The sequence below is a fragment of the Carcharodon carcharias genome, chromosome 6 (assembly GCF_017639515.1).
Source record: "Carcharodon carcharias isolate sCarCar2 chromosome 6, sCarCar2.pri, whole genome shotgun sequence".
NCBI classification, from domain to species: Eukaryota; Metazoa; Chordata; class Chondrichthyes; order Lamniformes; family Lamnidae; genus Carcharodon; species Carcharodon carcharias.
Window position 1 is genome coordinate 36562773 of NC_054472.1, and position 22662 is coordinate 36585434.

General features: G+C 42.5%; 1 protein-coding gene across 1 annotated transcript in view; it reads left to right on the forward strand.

The window, feature by feature from the left end:
• The window catches only part of rims2a (regulating synaptic membrane exocytosis 2a), a 1407304-nt gene that overhangs the window by 240004 nt on the left and 1144638 nt on the right, over positions 1-22662 (forward strand). Inside the window, 2 exon segments of the mRNA XM_041189340.1 lie at positions 9988-10020; positions 10421-10507. Of these exon segments, the coding sequence (XP_041045274.1) occupies positions 9988-10020; positions 10421-10507 (120 nt within the window).

A 22662-nucleotide genomic window follows, 5' to 3' on the forward strand; every position in this document is an offset into this window, starting at 1 on the left:
AGAAAAAAAAATTCCCTAACATGCCCCTTCATGTGACAATGTCCCATGAGACGGGACATGTTCATAATTTACACTATAACTTTATTAAACTTTTTAAAACCCTGCATGAAACCTCATCCTGCCGGTGGATGAGGGTTCATGTGTTTTATATTTTGCCGCCGGGGCTCCTGGCCTGCTCGCCAACCTTAAGGTTGGACAGGCAGGTCCTTTAATTGTTTAAATAGTCCTGTCAATGGGATGACATCTGGGGTTCCGCCCAACAACATCCCTTGTCATTTTACACGTTGGCGAACGGGCCCTGCCCCCCTGCTCGCCGACAGCAAAATTCTGCCCCACATTGTCTGTTCCCTGGGGAATAGTTCCCTGGATTGCCAAATAACCTATTTTACCTCACTACAACTTGTGGGAAATATCCACAAATGTGTCTGTGTTTTAGGAATCCCCTATTAGTAAAAATAAATAGTCTGAGTCTTTTTTTCTCCTTTCTTTTACTCCATCAGAAACTAAAACATTTATTTAACATCAGCTGTCCTTTTAAACAGCTACAGCAGTGCTCAGGCAATCCATTAGGGAGGCAGGAGCCCACCATTAATATGTACTTAACAGAAAGACAGGTAGTTCTGATAGGAACAGCTATGCATCTGAGCTGGTGGGATCTCTTGCAGACAACTGTCTCTCCCCTGGCAGCAAAATTTCCTCTTCTAGTCTCATTTTTGTGTGTTCATTTGAAATTTAGAGGGATTATCAAACCAAAAACTGTGTCTGGTGGGAACTGGATTATAATGAACTCAATCCTGTGAGGCTCACTCTCTAGTGATGAAAATTCTATCAACCTGGACTAGAAATGCCTTCAAGTCCTAGTCATTATCAAAGGGCAATATTATAATTAACCTATAGATTTATGGATGGTGCCTACGAGTGGTTCAGCCCCTTTGTTGGCATTCAAGGGCACACTCTGCATGAAGAGTCATTCAAAATGTCTGGCAGGAGATAACTGACAGGGTGATTATTCTTTGCAATACCTAGGGGCACTGCTTTCCATTTACAGAATACTTGTATGCCGCATGTGGTTTCATGACATCATTCGTGTTGCTGTCATCATGGCAGCGTGTGAGTCTGCTGCATCTATAAAACTTAACATTCAGAATATAAGATGGTGACTTTTGCAGTGATCAGTGTTCTCCTCCGGTCAATTGGTCTTATTCCAGTTTTTAGGACTGACAGTAGCACTTAGGTTTCATTTTTAACATCTTTTGGCATATCTGTGAATTTAAGAAGTGAATTTGGAAAATTGGGTACAGTATTCATGTTTTGAATTAGAATGATCATTTCCTGTTCCTGTCAACTTTCTCCCTGTCTCTTTCTGAAGGAATTGGTGGATATTGAGTATATATGACCATGGGAAGCAGTACCTCACCAAATGATCATTCTTCATCTGTGAATGCGGATGTTAGTTACTCAGGCCTGAAATTTTTGCTCCGGAGGCAGGTGCACAGGTTGGGAAATTTCCCAACTCAGTGCGCCTGCCTCGAGAGAAACAGCCCTGAACTGCCGGATTTTCATTCTGGGGCAGGGGGCAGATGCATGCCACTGGAAATAGGTTGAAGGTAGCCATAGGGGCCGCCCAGTGCTGAGGCAGGCTGTTTAAAAGGCCTGCCTTACTGCCCTGGGACTTTGTCTCAGTTGTAATAAAAGCAGTTGGGCCATCTAGCCCTCACCCCCCCCCTTCCTTTTCCTGCCAACCTATGTCCCTTTACCCACTCTCATTGCCCCTTAATATCCTCTGTACAAACCTGTGCCCCTCTATCCAGCCCCCATGGCATCTCATACACTCCATGTTAACCCATCCCCACCTATCATCTCCCCCCATGGCCCCTTATACCCTACATGCCAGCCTTTGGCCCCCTGCCCATTCCCCATGGCCCCTCATACCCTCCCTGCCAAACTTTGACACTACTCACCCCTATAGCCCTTTAAATCTCCTATACCAACAGTGCCAATTCATGCCAACCTGTTCCCCCACCAATTAACCTTTGCCCTTATACCCTCCATGCCAACTCACCCAGTATCCACTATCAGGAACCATACTGAGAAGAAACAAAGTTCTAAGTATCTATTACAGACTTGACAATATAAAAAAAAATTCTCTCATTGATAAAAGCCCATTCAATACATCTAAGTCACTTCAAGTGCTTAATCTTTTACAAAAGCAAACATTTGTAATCATAGACCCACATCAAAGAGAGCTGACCCCCTTAATAACCTCTTGGAGCTGTCAATAAAATTGTGAATTTACAACCCCCCAACCCCATGATAAGTGTACACTGTAGAAGCAATCAAGCAGTAATAATATAATGATTGCCCTCAGGCCTGTGTCAACAAATAGCTATTGAAGCTGCAGGTACTGATTTTTTTTCAATTCAACGTCACAAGCTGTTTTTTTCACAATTTAAAGAGCAGGAGATTTAAATAACTTGACAGCTTGACAGTTCCACAGATCTTATCTACCTTTTAAACAAATTCACGTCTACCCTTAAAAATTGTCAGTCACACACTGTGGGCAACAGAGCTCGCTGCATTGAAAATGGGCTCTGTTTGAACTCAGTATGTGTGCACTTTCCAAAAGGAACTACTGGACAGCTTGCAGAACGAGAAAGAACTCTGGCTAATTTTTTGCCCTTTAATTTGGAGCTGTTGAAACCAACTGTATTACCACGAGTCCTACTAGTTCAGATTAGCTTAGACCAGGAATCAAACCTTAAACCTTCATGCTTAATAAACCAGGCAGTGTCAGCATCCATTGAGCTATAGAGAAGGTGAGGGTACAATGGTCAAAAAACTGAACTATTTGCTAATTCAGTTTTTTAAAAATCATTTAACAAAACACAACCTTTCTCTCAATTGCGTTATAACAATGCAAGATGACAATTCCTTTTTATTCAGTCAAACTGATCCAGCAAGATAGTAGAGGTATTGGATGTGTAATGTCATATTAATATAAATCTGAAGAATTTTACAGGTGACAAGGTGTTGAACTTTAGTAACTTTTGTAAAGTTTTGGAAAAATACATTTTAATGCCAATCAATGCCTAAAATAATTATACTTTATGGATTAAATTTGGTTGAGGTCACTATATGGCTGTAAATGTTTCAGCATGTAAAAATAATTTAAACTACATAATTTTTAAATGTACAGTATCTGAATTGTCAAAATTTCAAGTACAAATCAGGATTGAATGTAGGTTTTTAAATAGACATTAATACAGGCCACCTATTTTGATTTACAGCCGTTGTACCTTCAGTGTATCCAAAGAAAATTAATGGTGACAAGCATACATTATAGAGGCCCTTACAAATAGCCTGACAGTTAATTCATAAAATTGAATGATATAATACTGATGGACCTGATGCTGATGTTAAATGCTACAATATAAAATGAAGACCATAAATCCTGATAATCAACTACAGATTCGAAAACTAGTGATACTGCACTGATGACATCACAAAACGTGATGAACATAGTCATGCATCAAGAGAATGCCATGTGCTACTAGCTGTCACCATGAGAAACAGTTAAAAGCTAAATTAAAAACACATGAACAAATATATATATTTAAAACTAATACAAATTATTTCAAAACTCATCACTGGCATTTGAGTGACATACATAAAATGTTCAATTGCCCTTATCACTTATCTCAATTAGACTAAAGCATTGAAACACCTACTAACCTATTGTTATTATTTATCACTAATATGGTAGGAGCCTCTGAAGAGGAGAGCAAATACCTCCTTATTTAATCATTTTTATTAAACAAATAATGGCTAATGTGGGAAACTATCTCATGCTTGGGCAAATATAAAAATATATTAGAACATTTCCATAAATGGGATTTCACTGTATTATTACAAATTGTCTTATGAAATATACCATAAAATCAAACCAGAGAATTTTAGCATCAGTTAATTTCCTAAATTTCTTGTTTCAACTGAATTTTCAAAGACATATTTAGATGATATATATAAGAACAATTAAAACATAAGAAGTAGGAGCAATAGCTTTAACTGCACTTTCCCACTTGCTCCCCATATCTCTTGATTCCCTGAGAGACCAAAGATCTGTCTATAACTGCTTCAAATATATTCAATGATGGAGCATTCATAACCTTCTAAGGTATAGAATTCCAAAGATTCACAACCATTTGGTACTGAGTAATCCTGGTCAGTGTGGTGGCTGTTGGAAGTCTCCCACATAGGTGGCTGGATGAAGAAGTATTAGCAGGCCTTGCTGTTCCCAGCTGGCACTTGGATGCATGCACACGGACCTTTGCTGTACTGCCAATGCAAGTATATTCTTCCTTCATTGTACTCCAACTGCCAAATTGAAACTGCCAACTCGAACTGTGTCACAGAATGTGGTTGATAACAGGGCGACTACATTGGCAATGTTGGATTGGGCATGGGTGGCATGACTGTGATTAGCATGAGGGGAGTAGTACAGTGAATTAATTAACCCTGCCTCATTGCACACAAGTATATCTAAAATAGCTTTATTCTTAATCAGCTCCACAACGTATTGCTCCAGGAAACTGTCACAAACTCAACTCTCAGACCATCTTTGCCAATTTGATTTGTCCAGTCTATATAAAGATTAAAGATCCCCCATAATTATTACCTTGTCTTTGGTACAAGCTCCACTTATTTCTTCTTAATGTTCTGTCCAATTGTATTACTGCTGTTAGGGAGCCTGTAAACTACTCCCATAGCGTTTTCTGACTCTTGTTATTCCATCTTCCCTCACACTGGGCAGAATTTTGTGGAGGATACAGGGGTCTCAGCTGCTGATTGGAGAGCCGGTGAGACCCCGTTTTGCCTAATTTTGAGAAGACCCACTGCAGCTTGTGCCATTTAAATACTTAACAGGCCAACGATGGTCCTTCCTCTAGAATCAAGGACTCTGGGGGGAGGTGTGGGGGGAAGATGTCCTGCCCGTCAAGAGCTGCTGGCCAATCAGCTGTTTTGTACTCAGCAGTGCCACCCGAGTGGTAATGGCTGTTGCTGGAACCACCCACCCAAGGCCTCAGATCGAAGTGGGACACTGGCACAGCGATGGTGAGAAGGGGGATACAGGGCAGGGAGGGGAGTGGTGTTGGCAGGAAGGACAGTGGGGTGGCTTTCAGCAGCACCCCCTTCCCAAAGCCAAGTCCCTCAATCAGAAACTGAGTGCCTTTGAATGAGGGACTATTCTCCCCCCCCCCACCTATCAAAACTGGTGCTGTGCTAATACTGGTGGTGGCAGAATGAGGCCTTTGAGTGGGCATTAATGGAGGTGAGAAGGTGGTGGGTCCCCACCTGGCACTCTCCAGCTCGATTAGGTACCCCCAACACTAAAATCGCTACAGGGGAGGGCACAAGATTCCACCCACTGTTTCTACTTCCTGAGCTTCTGAACCAAGATCCTGTCTCACTACTATCTTTATGTCATCCTTTATTATCAGGGCCAAGCCTCCTTTTCTATTCTGCCTGTCTTTTCAAAACATTATGTACCCTGGAATATTTATTTCCCAGCCTTGGTCACCCTATAATGTCTCTGTAATGGTGGTTAGATCTAAATCAGAGGTGCATGTATGAGAAGATACAAACGATTTTAGCTATTAAAGCACTAGATTGATGTAAGGAGTGTTTTTAACCTCATTGTCGATCTTTATAAACTAAAGGTGAAACTTTTTGTGCCTGCTGGTACCAGGTGTGCTTGGCAGCATGAGTGGAATATATGGCGAGAAGACCAAAAGTCAGCTTCATGATGTTTTAAAACCAGTTTGCGATCGTCCGCTCACCCTGTCAATGGCGGGACGCATTTCCCGCCATCGGATATTGGGAGCCTCATTGTAATACATCTGCATATCATTATAAAGCTAGCCTGCCAGACTCATCACACCACGCTGGATCGTCAGCCCACGTTAGCGTGATTGCACTGCCCTGGCGGGCTGCACTTTGCTTGGAACTTTGAGATTTGTTTGCTTGCCTTGCTTCGGGCAGCACTCGCAACCATCAGCGCCAGGCTTCACAGACAGCACCACATCACTTTTAGGGGGACTCATAGGCAGGTCTTTACTTACCAGACCGGACATAAGGCGTCGTACTGCTGCAGGTCTAAGGCTTGCTTGGAGAAGGGGGAGAAGTGGCCTCAGGCAAGGGAAGAGCTTGCAGGTTGAGAGCTGTACTGGGAAACGGGGATATCCCAGGTTGTGTGCGGGGTCACAAGTTGATCTGTGCAAGTGGCTGAGGAGGCAGTCTCCAGAACAGATGAGGCCAGATGGAGATGTGAGGGTGGGTGTGGAAGAGTGAGTGGTGATGTCCCTTGAGCTGGTATTGAGTGAGATGCCAGTGAATTTGTGATGGGCTTGAATGTGTGAGCTTAGAGTGATGAGATGGTTGCCTTAGCCTGGCTGCACGGGTGAGATCATTCGTCCTCTATCTGCATTGGATGGCCAACCTCTTCTGTATGGCATTAGCACTGATCACCACTGCCATTATTTATCAAGCTGGAGTGATTACGTTGCTGCTCCTCTTGCGGCCAGCGCGGGAGTAGAGGACATCATGGCGGGCCTCCAGAGTGTCCAAAAGGCACTCGGGGACATGTCACTAAACCTGGGGGCTGCAGTCTTCTTGCCATTCGGGGCCATGTCTTATTTGCAGCTGTCATGGGCTGGAAGCACTGAGATGTGTGTGCGGAGATGTATGGATCAGACAGTGCAATGTGCTCACCAGATTGTAACCCCAAGGCTCCTCCAGAACTACGTCCCTCCAAGGTGTGTGTCTCTGCACTGCTGGAGGGTGTGGGTGTAATGGGTCTTCAATTGGGGTTTCAGCAGATTTCTCTTCCGAGTTTTTGCCAGGTCTTGAGTCGAGGACCTGGGTCGTGGACCTCTTTGGCTGTTTCCCAGATGTGCCTGTGAAAGCAAAGAGAGATAATTAGTGCATGGCAGTGGCCTGTGAAACAGGACACATCACTCCTGGCATGGTTGTCTGATGGATGTTGCATTGCTGGATCCTCACTTGGAAGAGCACCGTGGACCTCACTGTCAGCACAGGATCGATCCAGATCTTCACCGGCCAGCTGTTTGACTCTATTTTCAAAGTCTGTTAGGACCTTGATGTCGGGCTTTCCTCCACCTCTGCAATCTCTCCCTTTTTTGTGCCAGCTTGTCCTGCATGAATGCAGATAGAGTGTAGGCAGGATGCCTGCCAGGCCAGATGATAAGGATGTCTGGCATGTGTGGGTGGTGAATGGTACCATGGATGGGATGAGGACAATTAAGGTGTGTGTGAGAGATTGAATGGTGATGTCCCTTGAACTGGTAGTGAGTGAGACTTTTGTGGATTTGTGGTGGGTTTGTGAGTGTGTGAGTTGGGAGTGATGAGAAAAGTGACTTCCCTTGGTAGAACGGAGGAGATCATTCATCCTCTTTTGGCACTGGGTGGCTGTCCTCTTTTGTATGGCTTTGGCATTGACCACTGCTGCCACTGCCTCCCAAGCTGGATTGATGATCTTGCTTGCTGGCCTTCATCCAGAGCCGGAATAGAGGACATCACGATGGGCCTCCACTGCATTCCAGGGATGTGTCACTGAATCGGGGAGATTGCATTTTCTTGCCTTTCGGGGCCATGTCTTCTGTGTAGCAGAAGCACTGAAAGGTATGTGCGCGGCTGCACTTTAAATATGGCGGTGTGTGCAAACGTTGAGGTGACGGCATGGCGGCTGAATGAGAACCTGCCCGCCATCCAAATGGCATGTTTCCCAGGAATGCATGATTAGTGAGGCGGGATTGGGATGATATAATGTGAAAAGTTGCCATTGCAGCCGGCGCGTAAAACGTTCTTTTTCCCGTCCGCTACTGCACTTAGTGCAAACCTAGGATGATTCTGCCCTCTGTCACCAGACTACCATGAAGGTCAATTTTATGCTACACGGGGTCTTAATTGGCCTCAGCTGGGTCTGCTGCCCAGTTTGGCAGGAAATATGATGGGTGGGCGGGGGGGTGATTCCGGAGCAGGCCTGATGACAGGTCCGCTTCAGCTGCCATCTTTTTTGAAAATTGCCAGGTTGGTTGTAATTGGTGGTGGAAGACATGATTTTGACTCTTGTATGTTGACAAAATCTGAACCTCTCAACTGAATTAATGCTTTGCAACCACTCCAGCTATCCACTATTTTCTATATATTCTGGCTTTAAGCAACACTTTATTTTTGCCTTTTTGCTTACAAAAACGTACATTGCTTGGAAGTGGACAGGAGTAGAGAAGGGTGGCCCAGCCTTTTTTTCTCGTAAATGCTACAATTCAATCTCAGCAGCAGGGCTGATATCAAGACATCAGCACTTTGAAAGTTGCTGTTTCAAAGTTGTGCCCAAATAGTGATCCCGTCATAACACACCACCCAGTTTTCAAGATTATTATGTGTAATTTTGATGTAATACTTAATTAAGCCATTTCTTGCAAAATCATGCTCAGTTCAGTCTGCGGGATAGTCTCAAACACCTCTGGCCGAATGTCTCTCTCCCTGCCCCGGGGATCCCTTTTTTGTTCACAGCAAAGCTTATAGAGACCGATTTAACCCAATCATTACCTCACTATTATTAGAACAGCCCAATTATAAAAGTTGTCATTGATCCGTCTGTCAGCCCAAGGCAGGTAAAAATGTCAAGATCTCTGGCTTCCCACACTCTGACATCTATCAGCTTGTAAACATTCCATTGTTAGGAGCGCCTGGTCAAAATAAGGAAAAAATGGTGGGCTTGCCATCTAGTTATTTTGTTTTGGCTCTAACTCACATCTAGGCTCCTGAGATCTTGCAAAGATGCTTATCTCATTGTTCCCACATGGCAAATTGTCTGTTTTCATATTCTGCTAGATTTCTGCTGAAGTTTACATTTTTACCATTTGGTTTCTTTTACACCTTTTGGGTCAATAAGACATTTGGTCAATGAAAGTCCAAACCATAGTTTCCCATCATGTCATCTATCAGCTGCTTTTACCCAGAGCATACATGGTTAAAAAAAGCCCAGAATAAGATACAACATAACAATGCAATTAAAGAAATGTGTAGTAAGTCATAGTATTTAAGTTCTGGTATAGGGATTTCCCAGGATTCTTATATACCCTATAAAGGACTTGCAACTGATGTTGCTATGTTGGGCACGTGTAGGTTCTGAAACCTTGAAACTAAACTCCAGTCAATATTGAAGAATATTTCATTAAGTTGGGTACCTCTAGATTCTGGCACTGAAATTAAATAGGTATGCAAACATTTCTGTTTTTGTTTATTTCTGTTCTCAGCCTTTGGTCCCAGTTCCCACCCTCTGCTCAACATGCATGAAAATGGACACAGATGGACCTGACTTGTATTCATATGCAAAAATGCTAATTTTTTGTGTGCAACCTGCTCAAAATAAGTAATACATTTATTTTATCAGGGCACATTTACAGAGTCTCTAATAGATGCTTAATGATCTACATTTATAAGAATTGATTTAGCTTGTGGGTAATAGTGGTTATAGTTTTTCCATGCATATGAATAAGTCCAGATTGAAAAGGATCTTATCTGTATGTGTTCTGTAGGGTGCATTCTACCCAATGCAAAAGATATTGGCAAGGTAGAGAATTGACCAGCTCTTTTTTTTTTCTGATTTGTCCATGCCACTCCCAAATTTGAGCTTGAACAGAAACTTCCCAATTTGCCTGTGATAACTGAGGGCGCTTGTGTGCAATTCCCATTTGTGACTGCAGTGGGCAAGAGGGCTTGAGCTCAGCAAAGAGGGGAAGATTGAGCCCAAACTTTTTATGAACATAATTGAGAACTCTTTTATATGACAATTCAGCATCAATGTATGTGGCTATAATCATACAGTTCAAGAACCTTAATATTTTTATTTACAATTTTAATTTCTGCTTTACCCTGCATTGAGTTGTGGAACTTGTTTTTTAGGGTCAAAGAAGAACAAAAACCTCAACAGCCACAGTAAGTAATGATTTCCGAATGTAGTGAGCTTTAAATTGCAGTGTTTTGCCCCTGTGCTTTCTGCACCTTCTAGGTATTAGCTATTCTTGATACCTTAATGGCTGCAGCTGTAGTGCATCATTTTGCTTTCTGATTGGCTGTAAGAGAGCTGGCTGCAGCTTCTTACATCATCCACATCCAGACTGGTTGTAGCTTTTTTGCTCCCTGTATTTGGATTGGTTAAGCATAAGCTAATATACTATTGCCCTACATCTTTACTTGCTGAATCTGATTGCAATTCTCATTCCCATTTGGCTGTAGCTTTTCTTCCTTGCCTGTGTTATTTCGGTGCAAAGAAACTGAGGCCAAAGTTAAGTGTTTTGTTTCATTGTTCAGTCACATTATTTGCTTATTTAAACAGGTGGTTTCCCTTTAGTGGGATCACTGAACTGGTAAATAACGTTCTTCAGCCACAACAAAAACATCAAAATGAGAAGGAACCCCAGGCGTAAGTAAGCTGCTGTATATAGTTTGACTTTGGTGCTTTCAACCTTTTCTGTGATAATGGACAGTATGTGACACTGGAAAGTCATGACTGGCCACGTAGAGTATAGCTACTGTACCTTGATTGTATGGTTCAATGACTGTATATATGTATATATATATGCACTACTTGAACTTTTACTTTTGAATATATTTCTACCCATCTTATTAACATTTTGTTAAATAATTGCATGCCACGTTCGTAAGTCAAAAGTAGGAAAATAGTTGATTAACAATTACTCTGCCTCCTTTAGACCATGCAATGCCATTGGGATGTACACCATGATATTAGTACTTTCATTATAATTGTGGTGTACCTTTGTCCAATGAAGAATTCTCCTCTCCTGGTGTATGTTATAGGTGTAGATTCCATAAATTGCCCTTCTTCTGGACAGACTAATCCTGAGAATTTTGACTATAATGATATTTGTAACGACCATATTATAATATACACTGGCTGTACAACATCCAGGTGATCAATTAAAATAGTTACCAAACTCACACTACTTACATCATCATTATCAATCTTTTACTTGGAACATGATCATACAAATCATATGCACTATCAGTTCTACTTTATCATTAATTTGTACCTGCAACATATAATTATATCCTGAAAATTTTACGCATACAGATTAGATATTGGATTTGCAATGTTATGAACTTCATTATGTTGAACATTTTTACATCTAGATGTACACAGTGAGTGTCTGCCAGGGCAAATAACATTTTGCACTATTAGAATTGACGCAATCTCAAAGCTATAACCACAATAGCTATTTGATATACAATTATGTACAATACACACACAAGCTGCATGAGGATTGAAACATTTTAATTTTGGTCTCAAAGGTTCAACTACGTTGTTCTTGCACAACATACCATATGCTGGCGATGAGCATAAAACTCAAAGGCTGAATCTACTTGGTAGAATATTAAGATGGAAAATAAAATCAATATTGCCTCCACTAGGATGGGGTTGTGACTTTCTTTTAAAAAAAAGCAATTCACATACGCAGAGACAAATGTCCGTCTGCATAGCCACAACATTATTTTCTGTGGTAACAGTATTTTCATTTTGCTAATGATGACCGGTGCCTGTGCCTGAGAGTGACTGCTGTTGCAAAGGTAGGTGCTCTTTCCAAATATATTTTGCTGTTGATATTGCAGGATTTTTAAAATCCTTTTTTGATGACCTGTTGGCATAGTATACGTTTAGTCATTGGTGTATGTGTGTGCTATTGGGTAGCAATACGTGATGAGTAAGTATCTAATTAATGGTGATCTAGCAGACATGAATAAATAAATCTGTTTTCTGTTGATTTATTGGTAGCTGTAGGTGCTATGTATTGGGTATATATTTGATCCCTTGTTTCTAACATGAGAGTAAGAATAAAATAGTATACACTCTGGGCTATCTCATTTAAAAGGATTGGGTGTGATACTTTGAGACACTTCTGAGAAACATAAGGTACTAAATAAATGCAAATATCTTTCTTCCATTTCTCCCCTGAATACACTGATCCTTTGCTGGGTTATGGTTCTACTTCACAAGTAAACTACAGGACATTTCCAAATGTCCAGTATACATGTGTAAATTGTAACATTTTTATTATTTATGGGATATGGGCATTGCTGGCAACAACAGCATTTGTTGCCCATTCCTAATTGTCCTTGAATTGAGTGGCTCGCTTGGCCATTTCAGATGACAGTTAAGAGTCAACCATAATGCTTTAGGCCTGGAGTCACATGTAGGCCAGTCCAGGTAAGTATGGCAGATTTCCTTCCCAAAAGGACATTAGTGAACTAGATGGGTTTACAAAAATTGATGATAGTTGTCATAGTCATCATTACCAAGACGAGCTTTATATTCCAGATTTATTAATGCTGCTGTGGTGGGATTTGAACCCATGTCCTCAGAGCATTAGCCTGGGCCTCTGGATAACTAGTCTAGTGAAATTACCACTGTGCCACCTCTCCTCAAAACGTCAATATAAAAAACTCAGTTCACCACGGAAGGCATCATGGTTGATCCCAATCTTGTCCTTACTTTTCAGCAAGACCTACTGGTTAGTGATTAGGCCAAAGAATCCTGCACAATTTGTTTTCCACTCCCCAGCTGAGGGTGCTGAGGCCAGTGGTAGCATTCCGGTTGAAATCAGCTCACTCAGTCCGATGAAAGTTGGGACCTTGCTGAATTGAATGGCTCAGCCAATCTCTGAGCCATGGAGGGATCTGTGCAAGCGCTCCCGCAGATGTATATCCTGCCCATGACATATTCAGTGTAGTTTTAATTATCACAGATAATATGGTTAAAAAAAATTCCTCAAAACTGACAATATTAACGTTATGAGCTATAAAAGTGAAGTAAATTAATTTTAGATTCCATAAATGTAAAGATCAGTTTGAACCAGAGCTGAGTTTCTGACTATTAATGCTTTATAATAGAAACGCTACCTATTTCTGCACAACATTGTCCACCTCTTACCCTGTCTCAGTGTATCTGGTACTGATTATTGATGGCATTATATCTGCTGTCCCAGACTGTACTGGGATTAGGAACCTGCAACTTTGCTAATCATCTGACAAAGCAAGTTCACCTCTGTCTGAAAGTGTAAGTGTGCATGTGCTGACACGGATATCTTTCACGCAGCTTATGCAACTGATTGCGCTCCTTAAATTATCCTATTCTTTCAGTTGCCTCAGGGTAATGTATAACATTGCTAATAATGGCAATGGGGCAGAAATAATTTACAATAACAGACATGATAGCCCATGACAAACTCTTAGCAATGCTGGGTACATATTTTGTGTGTGTAATTAACATCTTGAATCCTGCATGGTAGAATGGTGTGAAGTAATGTTCAGGACACAAGGGGAAAACCTTGCTCACCAAGTTGGGACTCCTGTTCTGAGAGATGCCAGGTTCCTCCTTCCACAGAGAAAATCCAGTCCTGGGACATGGGCCTGACTTGCATCTGCCATTCAGTGGCCTGGTATGCCTAAACTCATTAAGGATACCAGCCACTGAACCTGCCCTCTCTGACTGAATGACTTTGGATTTAGGGACTCTGTTGAGTGCCTATAATTTTTAAGTTGTTCATTTTATGAACAGTGATTGGAGGCTCTCTTTCCTTTAGGTCGATTTGTAATTTTATTGCAAGGCTGGGGTCTTTTAGGAGGACAGCAGAGAAACTGAACCTTTCAACCTCATAATTGATTGTAGTTTTTTTTTTATAAAGGTGCAATTCCTTATTTTATACACTGGTAGTTTATTTTTAGTAATAGGTTAGTAATAGTGAACTAATGGCACAACTATTTTTCAAACCCTTGCAAATATACAGCTGGCAATTTTTCACTCTTGAGTGTTGTATATAATTTTGTTGTTCTTTTCAGTACTTGGGTGAGGTGGGGGGTTGAAAGCTTCTTAAAGGTTAATGACTTTTATTGCCAATTTGTAATAGTGGCAAGAATCAGGTGCGTGAAGCCGACAAAGTTTGTTGTTTACTGGAATTAACTGAAACATGATCCTGAATGATTGAAGAAAGTCAAATAAAACATTGGCATTTTTAGGAGTAAACCAACAACCAGATTCAAAATCACAAATTATATTAATGAAAGAAACTGATAATTGTTGAAGCTTCTGCATCGAATTGTTAAATATACAAAGTAGAGCTTATCAGATTGTCAGTGTTCCAAGATATAAATCAGACAAGAGTTTTTAGATATTCAACTCCATGAATTTGACTTTCAAGAATGAAGAAGATAATTTCTATTTACTTATTTCCAAACGAAAATGTTTGTAGTATGTTTAATTGAAGATATGAGGGTAAATTTTGTGAGGCAGTGCTACCATTAATTTTAATCACCAGAAATTGGATATGCTGTTCTCAATTCATTCTCATGTGATTTGGGGTTCCTCGCTGGGTACCCCCCTCTTTTAAAAATTTCTCTTTTACAGTCTTGCGGTGTGTATGTGTACACCCTCTCTGATTTACTGTTAGGGAGATATTTTATGAGCCAATAGGGAGAAGGTGAAGGCAAAATTAATGCACCACCAAAATCATTGTGCTAAATCTTTAGATTATCATTTGTCACACCACTGTGATGGTTATCAACCTCAGCATAAGAATGTGCATTATTGCCATACATCCAATTCCCCATAACCTTCATGTTGTTACTCTTTATTTCATCTGAAAAAAAGTATCCTAAATGTTGAGATCATGATACATTTTTATGTATTTATGATGTTCCTGTGCATAGTGAGCATAACCATTCTAAAACTTAAATTTACTGTGCTATGAAAGCTAAATTTTCATGTGCTGACACAAATCTGTTCCTGAAATATAGAGAGGTGTCACGATGAATATTCAATTACTGAAAATAATACATGGTGAGTATTGGAGCAATGCAACATTTCAAGGGAAGAAAATTCCTTCCCAATTTATAAGCATACGGTGATAATGCAATCCAATAATGCTGTTTGTTTGGGGCATATTTGGTTGAATCACAACCCTGCAACCCCTGATTTTCTGTCCATTAGGGTTAATAGGTGGGCGATCATGGGTTGCACAGCTGTAACTTCCTGAAATGTGCTTTTTGAGAACGTGGCTCCCAGCAGGAGCCCTGGATCATGAAATCTATCCCCTCAAGGCTAATTTTAGCCAAAATGTTATTTTACATGGTGAGCACTATTTTGTTTAAATTGTGAAGATCAAGTGCATGCATTGCATTTAACAAGGAAATAAAAAATATTTAAAATATGAGGCTTGCTCATAAAGCTGTTGGATGCTAAGGATCATTAGCTTCAAACCTGGTGTTTGATGTTCTGTCAATTAGTCAAGTTTTGATAATGTGTGTGACAAAGAAATCATGGGGAGAATTTTCTCCCTGTTGGGCGGGAGTGGGCATGGGCAGGTGCAGAGCCGATCGCTCCCCACGATTGGCTGCATGCCACCATTTTATGTGGGCGGGCCAATTGAGGCCCACCCAGCGTGATGCGTGCCTTGTAGCGCTCAGTGCTATCAGTGTGGTGGGGGGGGGAGGAGGGAGAGTCAGGACCTGCACTCTTTTGCATGCATGGATGCGAAAGAGCACAGAAATCTCCCTGAGGCACAGAGCTGCATCAGCGAGATTAAGATCAAAATGAAACTTTGAGAAAAAAAAGAAAGAATAACATTATTTAGTCATGTCCACTCATGTAACAGTTTCACATGAGCTGGCAAATGTTTATCAATTGTCCAAAAAAAATTTATTTATTCAATAAAACCTTCATGACACCTCATCCCGATGGTGGATGAGGTTTCATGCAAAACACGAAGACTGCTTGGGCTCTTCGCCTGCCCGCCAGCCTTAAGGTTGGACGGGCAGCCCTGTCAATTTCTTTAATTGGTTTATTAATGGCCTTAACAGGCCTTTGACAGTCCGGCGGGCGCGCAACCGACTGTGGTGCGTGCCCGCTGAGCAAAAGATCTGAATGATGTGCGGTAACGTCAGGACTCACATCAGTGTGTGGGGTCCGGTTATCCCGCCGACTAGTGGCATGAATGCCATTTGCATTCATTAACATGTCATGAATGCTTTTTAAAACAGCTGCTTACTGGAATCTTGCCAGGCCTTCCAATCTTGTGTCACGCCAGTGGGAAATTATGTATGCCTGAAACCCATTTAAAAAGGGCTGGCATGTACAAGTCAGACCTCAGTTCACTGGTAACTTCATGGTGAGTGGAACATAAAAAACCCACCTGTCTTGTTGCGATGCATGCCACACTGCCGGGGCTGTAGGGTTGGTCCGCTCCTACTCTTTGCCTATTGCCTACATTGTCCTGAAGAACATCACTGTGCTGTGGTACTCATAACAGGCCTCTGCTTTCAAAAACACTTCAACCGGAGGTGGGCTGTGAGTCAAGAGTGGGTTTGATGAATGTGAGGGTGGCAACGGGGAAGGAAGGCTGTGGAATGAGATTCAGGGGAAAAGGGTGAACACAAGGGGCGGGAGCCTTTCTGGGGTTGCCCTCTAACCTCTTGTTGCCACAGGAGTGAACAAGAGTCTGCTTAGAAAGTAAGGAGGAAGACCTCCTAGCGATGAAAGCCAATGGCTTCATTAGCCCTGTTAAAGGGCTATTCAGAACTCAGTGGCGTCACGTCACAGTCACTCCATCTCAAGAGTATCACATAGGAATGTAGAATTTGGGAATGCAGGCAATAGTGAAGGAGGCACAGCTGCATCAGATATGCCATCCCATCAATGAAGGTCTGTCATGCATTCACCAGATTTGATACTCCTAACAGGCCAAAGGGCACCTGATCATTGACCATGAGCAACTGGCCATTAATATGCCACAGCAGAGATTGGAGCTCAGAACTAGGTTTTGTCACTCATCTCAATCAAACTTCAGCATCCCATGCAGGGCTCAAGATGTTACATATCTGCGATGCCATCTTGGTCACCTCAGTGTGTGTCCTGGTGTCTCAGGGACAAGGTGGCATCAGCCAGCATGCAAGTAGGGCAGGAAAAGCTATGGATTCTTATAGTCTCCAGACGTGTCACCTTCTGAGCTTTACTTTCTTGCCCTTTGAATCATTAATGTCTTCAATGTTTCCTGTCAGAGAGAAGGCATAAAGACAGATGGATCCAGGGCTCAATGCTGCCTTTGTCAGGGTCCTAATGCAATGGAGGAAGTGAAGGAGGGAGGGGTGACTCTACATACAGCTCCAGCTGAGAGACCTGGTCAAGCTGAGCTAAAGCATGGCCAGGAGGTCAGGAGGAGAGACCCAAACAACCAGGGCGACTCGCCAGACGTAGGGTTTATCATCACAGAGTCTCCTATTTACAGATGAGTGACAGGCAATGCCATGCACTTCTGCACTTCTCCCGAGCTCTGGTACATCACCTATGCCACATTCTTTATGAAGACCTGATGCCACGTGCAGCTGGAGGGTATCCCCTGCCAATGGCTTTGAAGGTGACTGCTGCACTCAATTTCTTGGCCTCTAGTTCTTTCTAAGGAGCAACAGGGGACCTGAGCAGCACCTCTCAGTCTGCAACACATCAATGCATAAAGGAGGTCACAGATGCCCTTTACAGGAAGGCCCATCGTTATGTGAGGTTTGCTCTGGATGAAGATAGCTGGTGAATCTCAGGCCTCCCAAAAGTGCAGGGTACAATAGGCTGCACTCATGTGAGTATACAGGCTTCATGGCAGCAGGCCCTAAGGTTTATAAACCGCAAGGACTATCAGTCCATCAATGCGCAACTGGTGTGTGATCACTGGAAACACATATTGCATGTTCGTACATGGTACCCTGGGAGTTGCCATGACTCCTACATCCTCAGTCACTCCCTGGTGCCTGAGATTTTTGAGGGGCCATTATACCTGCAGGGATGGCTGTTTGGGGATAAGGGATACCCACTGAAGCATTGGCTGGTGGCACCAGTGCCTCACCCTCAGAGTCGTTCGGAGGAGAGGTACAAACTGCTGCTCACAGCTCCACGCTGCTGCAAATGAGATGTTGACATGCCTAGGGATTTCCTCCTCCTGTGCATTGCCTTTTCTTCTGCCACTACCACTGGGGAGACACAAATGCTGCTAGATTATCAATGTTGATGAGCTGCCCTCACTCAATGTGTTCCTTGAGAAATATAGGTTAGAAATGGTTATATCAATATAGATTTAAACACATCTCCCCTGACATAACACAAGGGTGTGGAGACTAACTCAATCGTGGTTGACATCACAGCTATGTGAATCTCACAATGGCACACTGTCATTGAGTGGGAGGAAGGCTAAACCTTTAAATAAGAGGATTCCAAAGTACAAAATCACAATGCCTTCAGTTCTCAAGAACATTCACATAACCATCAAATGTATTCACAAAAGTGCAATTTCTTTACATGTATAGCAGAGCCGTGACCCAAAAGTGACATTGCTTTTTCTTAACTTTCCTAACTTTACTGCTACGCCTGGGTGTAGCACCAACTTCCGCAGCAGAGGTGGAGGCAGCCTGCTGACCGCTATGTCCTAATGTCTGCAATGACCTTGATGGATGTCCACTGGTGGCCTGAGGCCTGGAGAGCCTTGGCCTGATAAAGGTCACCTGCTCAGGGGCAGAAGCACTCTTGGTGGCCTGAGAAGCTGGAGTGGATGGGGTCACAGGCAGAGGGAGCAGTCAGAGGATACACACCCTTGGAGTGTTCTAAAAGGAGGTTCCCCTGGTGTCTGGCTGGTGTTCATCCTCCCTTTGGGTGCCTGAGGGCCCCGCTCTGATCCTGCAAGAGATGGCACATCTTTAGGGAGGTCAAAGTACTTTGTCCTGATGTCACCTACATCATGATGGTGCCCACTAGGGTGTGTGGCCATGGAGTGTAGGGCTGAGCGCAAATCTGGCAAGACCTGCTGGACCAAGGTCTCCATGGTGGTCGCCAACCTTCCCATGGTGACTTTGAGGCACTCGCATACTATAGCCACGACATCAGACAGAATGCGGACAGACTCCTCCATCGTTCGCTCTAGTCTGTCGAATCTCTGCCTGATGTTCAGCCGCTTGTCGTTGCATCTCCAGCATTGAGTTGGTGGCCGCTTCCAGAAGCTGATCATCTGACTCGAACGGAATGGGTGGCTGGTCTCCAGCAGCGCTCCAAGTGTTGGAGACCTGGGCTGACCCTGTCTCCAACTGCTACGGGACCGTGTCAGTGAGGTGTTTCCCAGAAAGTGAGCCTGAGCCTAATTTACAGCTGTGCCCACCAACGTGTGTGTCTCTGAGCTGGTAGAGGGTGATGTAAGCGCTGTAATGGTTCTTCCAGAGCTCCGTCTTTGGATATTGTCTGGGTGCTTGCACTGGTGCTCAACTGGCTTGGGGGCCTTGATCTGCTGGTGCCTAGAAAATAGAGTTTCCTTTAATGAACATGAGCTACATAAGACTGCATGTGACTCACTGTTAGGATTTGATGAAGTGATGGAGCTGTGATCTGTACTAGGTTGGTGGGAGAGGCTGATTTCCACATCCCCACAGGAGCGACCCCTGTCCTCTCCAGCCAGCTTGGCTTCAGTCTTCTCAAACTCCGGACAATGATGTCGGCCATCCCTCCCCCGGTCTGCGATCTCACCCGCCTGTTGTGTGCCATTTGACCTGTATGAAGAAGAAAGAAAGGCATGTGATGAGAAGGGTTGGAGCAGAGGTTGGGTAAGATGCATGTCCCCTGTGTGTGGTGAGCCCTCCCCAGAAGGGCCATAGAATCATAGAAGGCCAGAGGTTGGAGTGTGAACAACATGACAGATGGGATGGTGGTGATGTGAAAGTCTCTGTAAGAGAATGTGCGTTGATATGTGTCCCCTACTAATGGTTGTGTGAGATCCCCAAAGAGAGTAACCGTTTGAGTGCATGATGCCATGATGAGAGTTTGATATTGGAGGGAGTTGAAGGATGACTTACCCTGATGGATTGGATAAGATCATTCATCCTGTTCCTGCACTGGCTGACATTTCAGGCGCGGTTGACAGCCGCACTGACCTGCTCCACAACAGCCTCCCAGGCCGGAGACGTGAGGCTGCTGCACTTCCTGCAGCCATTCCTGGGAAAGAGCACTTGCCTGTGCACCTGCACCCCTCTGATCAAGGCCTGGTGGGTGAAGTGGGGTGCTGCCGCATTCTTGGGGCTCTCGGCCTTCTTCTGGCTGCAAGACGTCTCTGGTGGGCTGCAGAGGGTGAGATTTTAAATATGGCGTCCGGATCTTCAAACCTACCAGCTGACGGCGGGCAGACGAATCAGCTCCTGACCCGCCAGGTGATTTGGACCGATACGCACCTTTGCATAATTACATAATTAATGACCATCCAAGCACAGAATCGGGCGCAAGTTCCCGCCATTCCAGCCAGCGGGATGGGCACTTTTGAAACTGCCCGCCACCACTTGGTCTCATTAATGGAAAATTCCACCCGAAGGCTCATTCTCAAATCGCATCTAAATTTTATTGTCATTATTTTTTCTCATCCAAGGCTCTGACACTTGTATCATCCATGAGCTTCCTGTCAATTGCCCCAATGCCTTCTTCCGGTTGGAGAGGTGATACTATATGTATGACATTATGTATATTTAAAGTGCTTAATTTGCATTGTCCTTCACAGTAGAAGGCAATATTCTATTCCAATTTAATGCCCTTGTGAAGGGAATAAGGACTTCCTCATTGATTGAAGCAGATTGAGTTACTCCAGTGCTTGTTGCTAATGTGTTAGTGATGTGTGTTGTCCAAAGATAACTTCTTTCCCGTGTGCTGACACAAAGTTCATAGAAATATCAAAGCCGTTATAATTAGGTTCAATTATAGTTTGTTGTGGCAACTATTTAAAAACGGATAAAGTGACAGCAACAAAGAAACTTTTCATAATTTTCTTTAAATGGGATAAGCTGTTGTGTACATTATTTCCATATTGATTTAGAGGATTGGGATTGATTGAGAGGAAAACAAATGCACAACATCTATGCATTTTCAACATGTGCACTGGTTTTATAATATAGTACTTTAACCAATCAGCATTTAGATTATATTGAACATTTTCACCCTGGTTGAAATATTTACAATAAGATCTGCCATCAACTTTGCGAGACTGTATCAGACATCAGTTCCCCCATTTTTACTCAATTTCTACAATTAATATTGATTCAAGAATACAACTGAAATTATTGCCAACAAGAGCAGGATGAATATAATTCCTCAAACATACAGTGGTGCCATCTGTTATGACCACGTGAGATGGGGCGAAATGACTCCCCTATTCTACCACTCCTGATCTGACTGTAACAGGGTTTTTTGTGAATTTACAAGGATGAATGTATTAACTCAATGCCTGTGCTTAACCGTTTATGTACTGTTGCAAAGAAATCAATCTGACAGGTGTTCTTGAGTTTAAAACACAAAGGGGTAGTTTTTTATTGAGCTAAAAATCCACCCAGGTAAAGGTATAAAATACTTAAAATGGTAAACCCACATCCTGATCTTCACAATGCATGCACAAGCAAGTAGAATAACAAGCTATACAGTCGGAGGTTACTTTTTAGTCAAATTAAAATTCAGTGATAAAAGGCAAAAATAGAAAGTTCACTGTTTGTTTGAGTCCTTCACTGGAAAACTTCTGTCGCAGCCACAAATACCAGGGTGGTTTTGAAATTTCAGTGGAGCTGAAGCCGATGTAAACTACAATTTCTAGAAACAGTCTCTTTCTTTTTTAAACACAATCATCTTTTCCAAAAGTTGATAATATTGCACCTGATTTTTCCTTTCAATAGAAATTCTCTCTCTCTGCTGGATTTCAAACTATAATAGAGATAGAGTCTTGAATTTGAGAGAGAGGGGAGAGGAAAAACCATTACTGCTCCGTTGGCAGATTTCTTCCAGACTCCTGCTTAGCAGCTTGGCTGTTGCAATAAAAGTCATTTCAAAATGGTCATTCTAGTCATATGATCTCTCCACTCTAATGATTTCGGAAGGTAATTGATTAGCTCATGTCTAGACAGACCATGGCTATTATTTTATGGCTGAGTTGATTAGATTTTCTAATGTTCCAGCCATTAACTCCTGACTGACCCATCCTCCATCTTGATTAGATAGGAAGAATACCTTCCATATAGCTATTGTCCTGGTAGACTTTCTACCTCCACTTGAAAGGTAACTTTATAGAAATGCAAATAGTGAGGTCCAGTACAGTTTTAGTAAATCTTTTGAAGTAGTTCTTGACATCAGCAGGTGTGAAATTACATAGGAGGTTGTCTTGTCATGTCTTAATTGTAATTCATGTTGGAAACTTCCAGAAACTCATCAACTTGTAACACCAAACATTAGGTGACTTGTGGCAGTCATCCTAAGTCAATGTCTTTGCTTGCTTTTTAAAAGTTCTTTCAAAACAGTTCAATATATATTTGATCAGCTGATCAAAAATAAGGAATAATATCACATGTGCACACATTACATCATTGTGACACAAGTCAAGACCTTCTATAGACAGTTTACTTGATTGTTGCAATTTCTGTTGGACCTCCACCACTGGTGTCCTGTGACTGCTTTATATCCTATCTATGGGGTTCGCTTAAACAACTCACCAAAGTTATTTACTCACCAAGGTTACT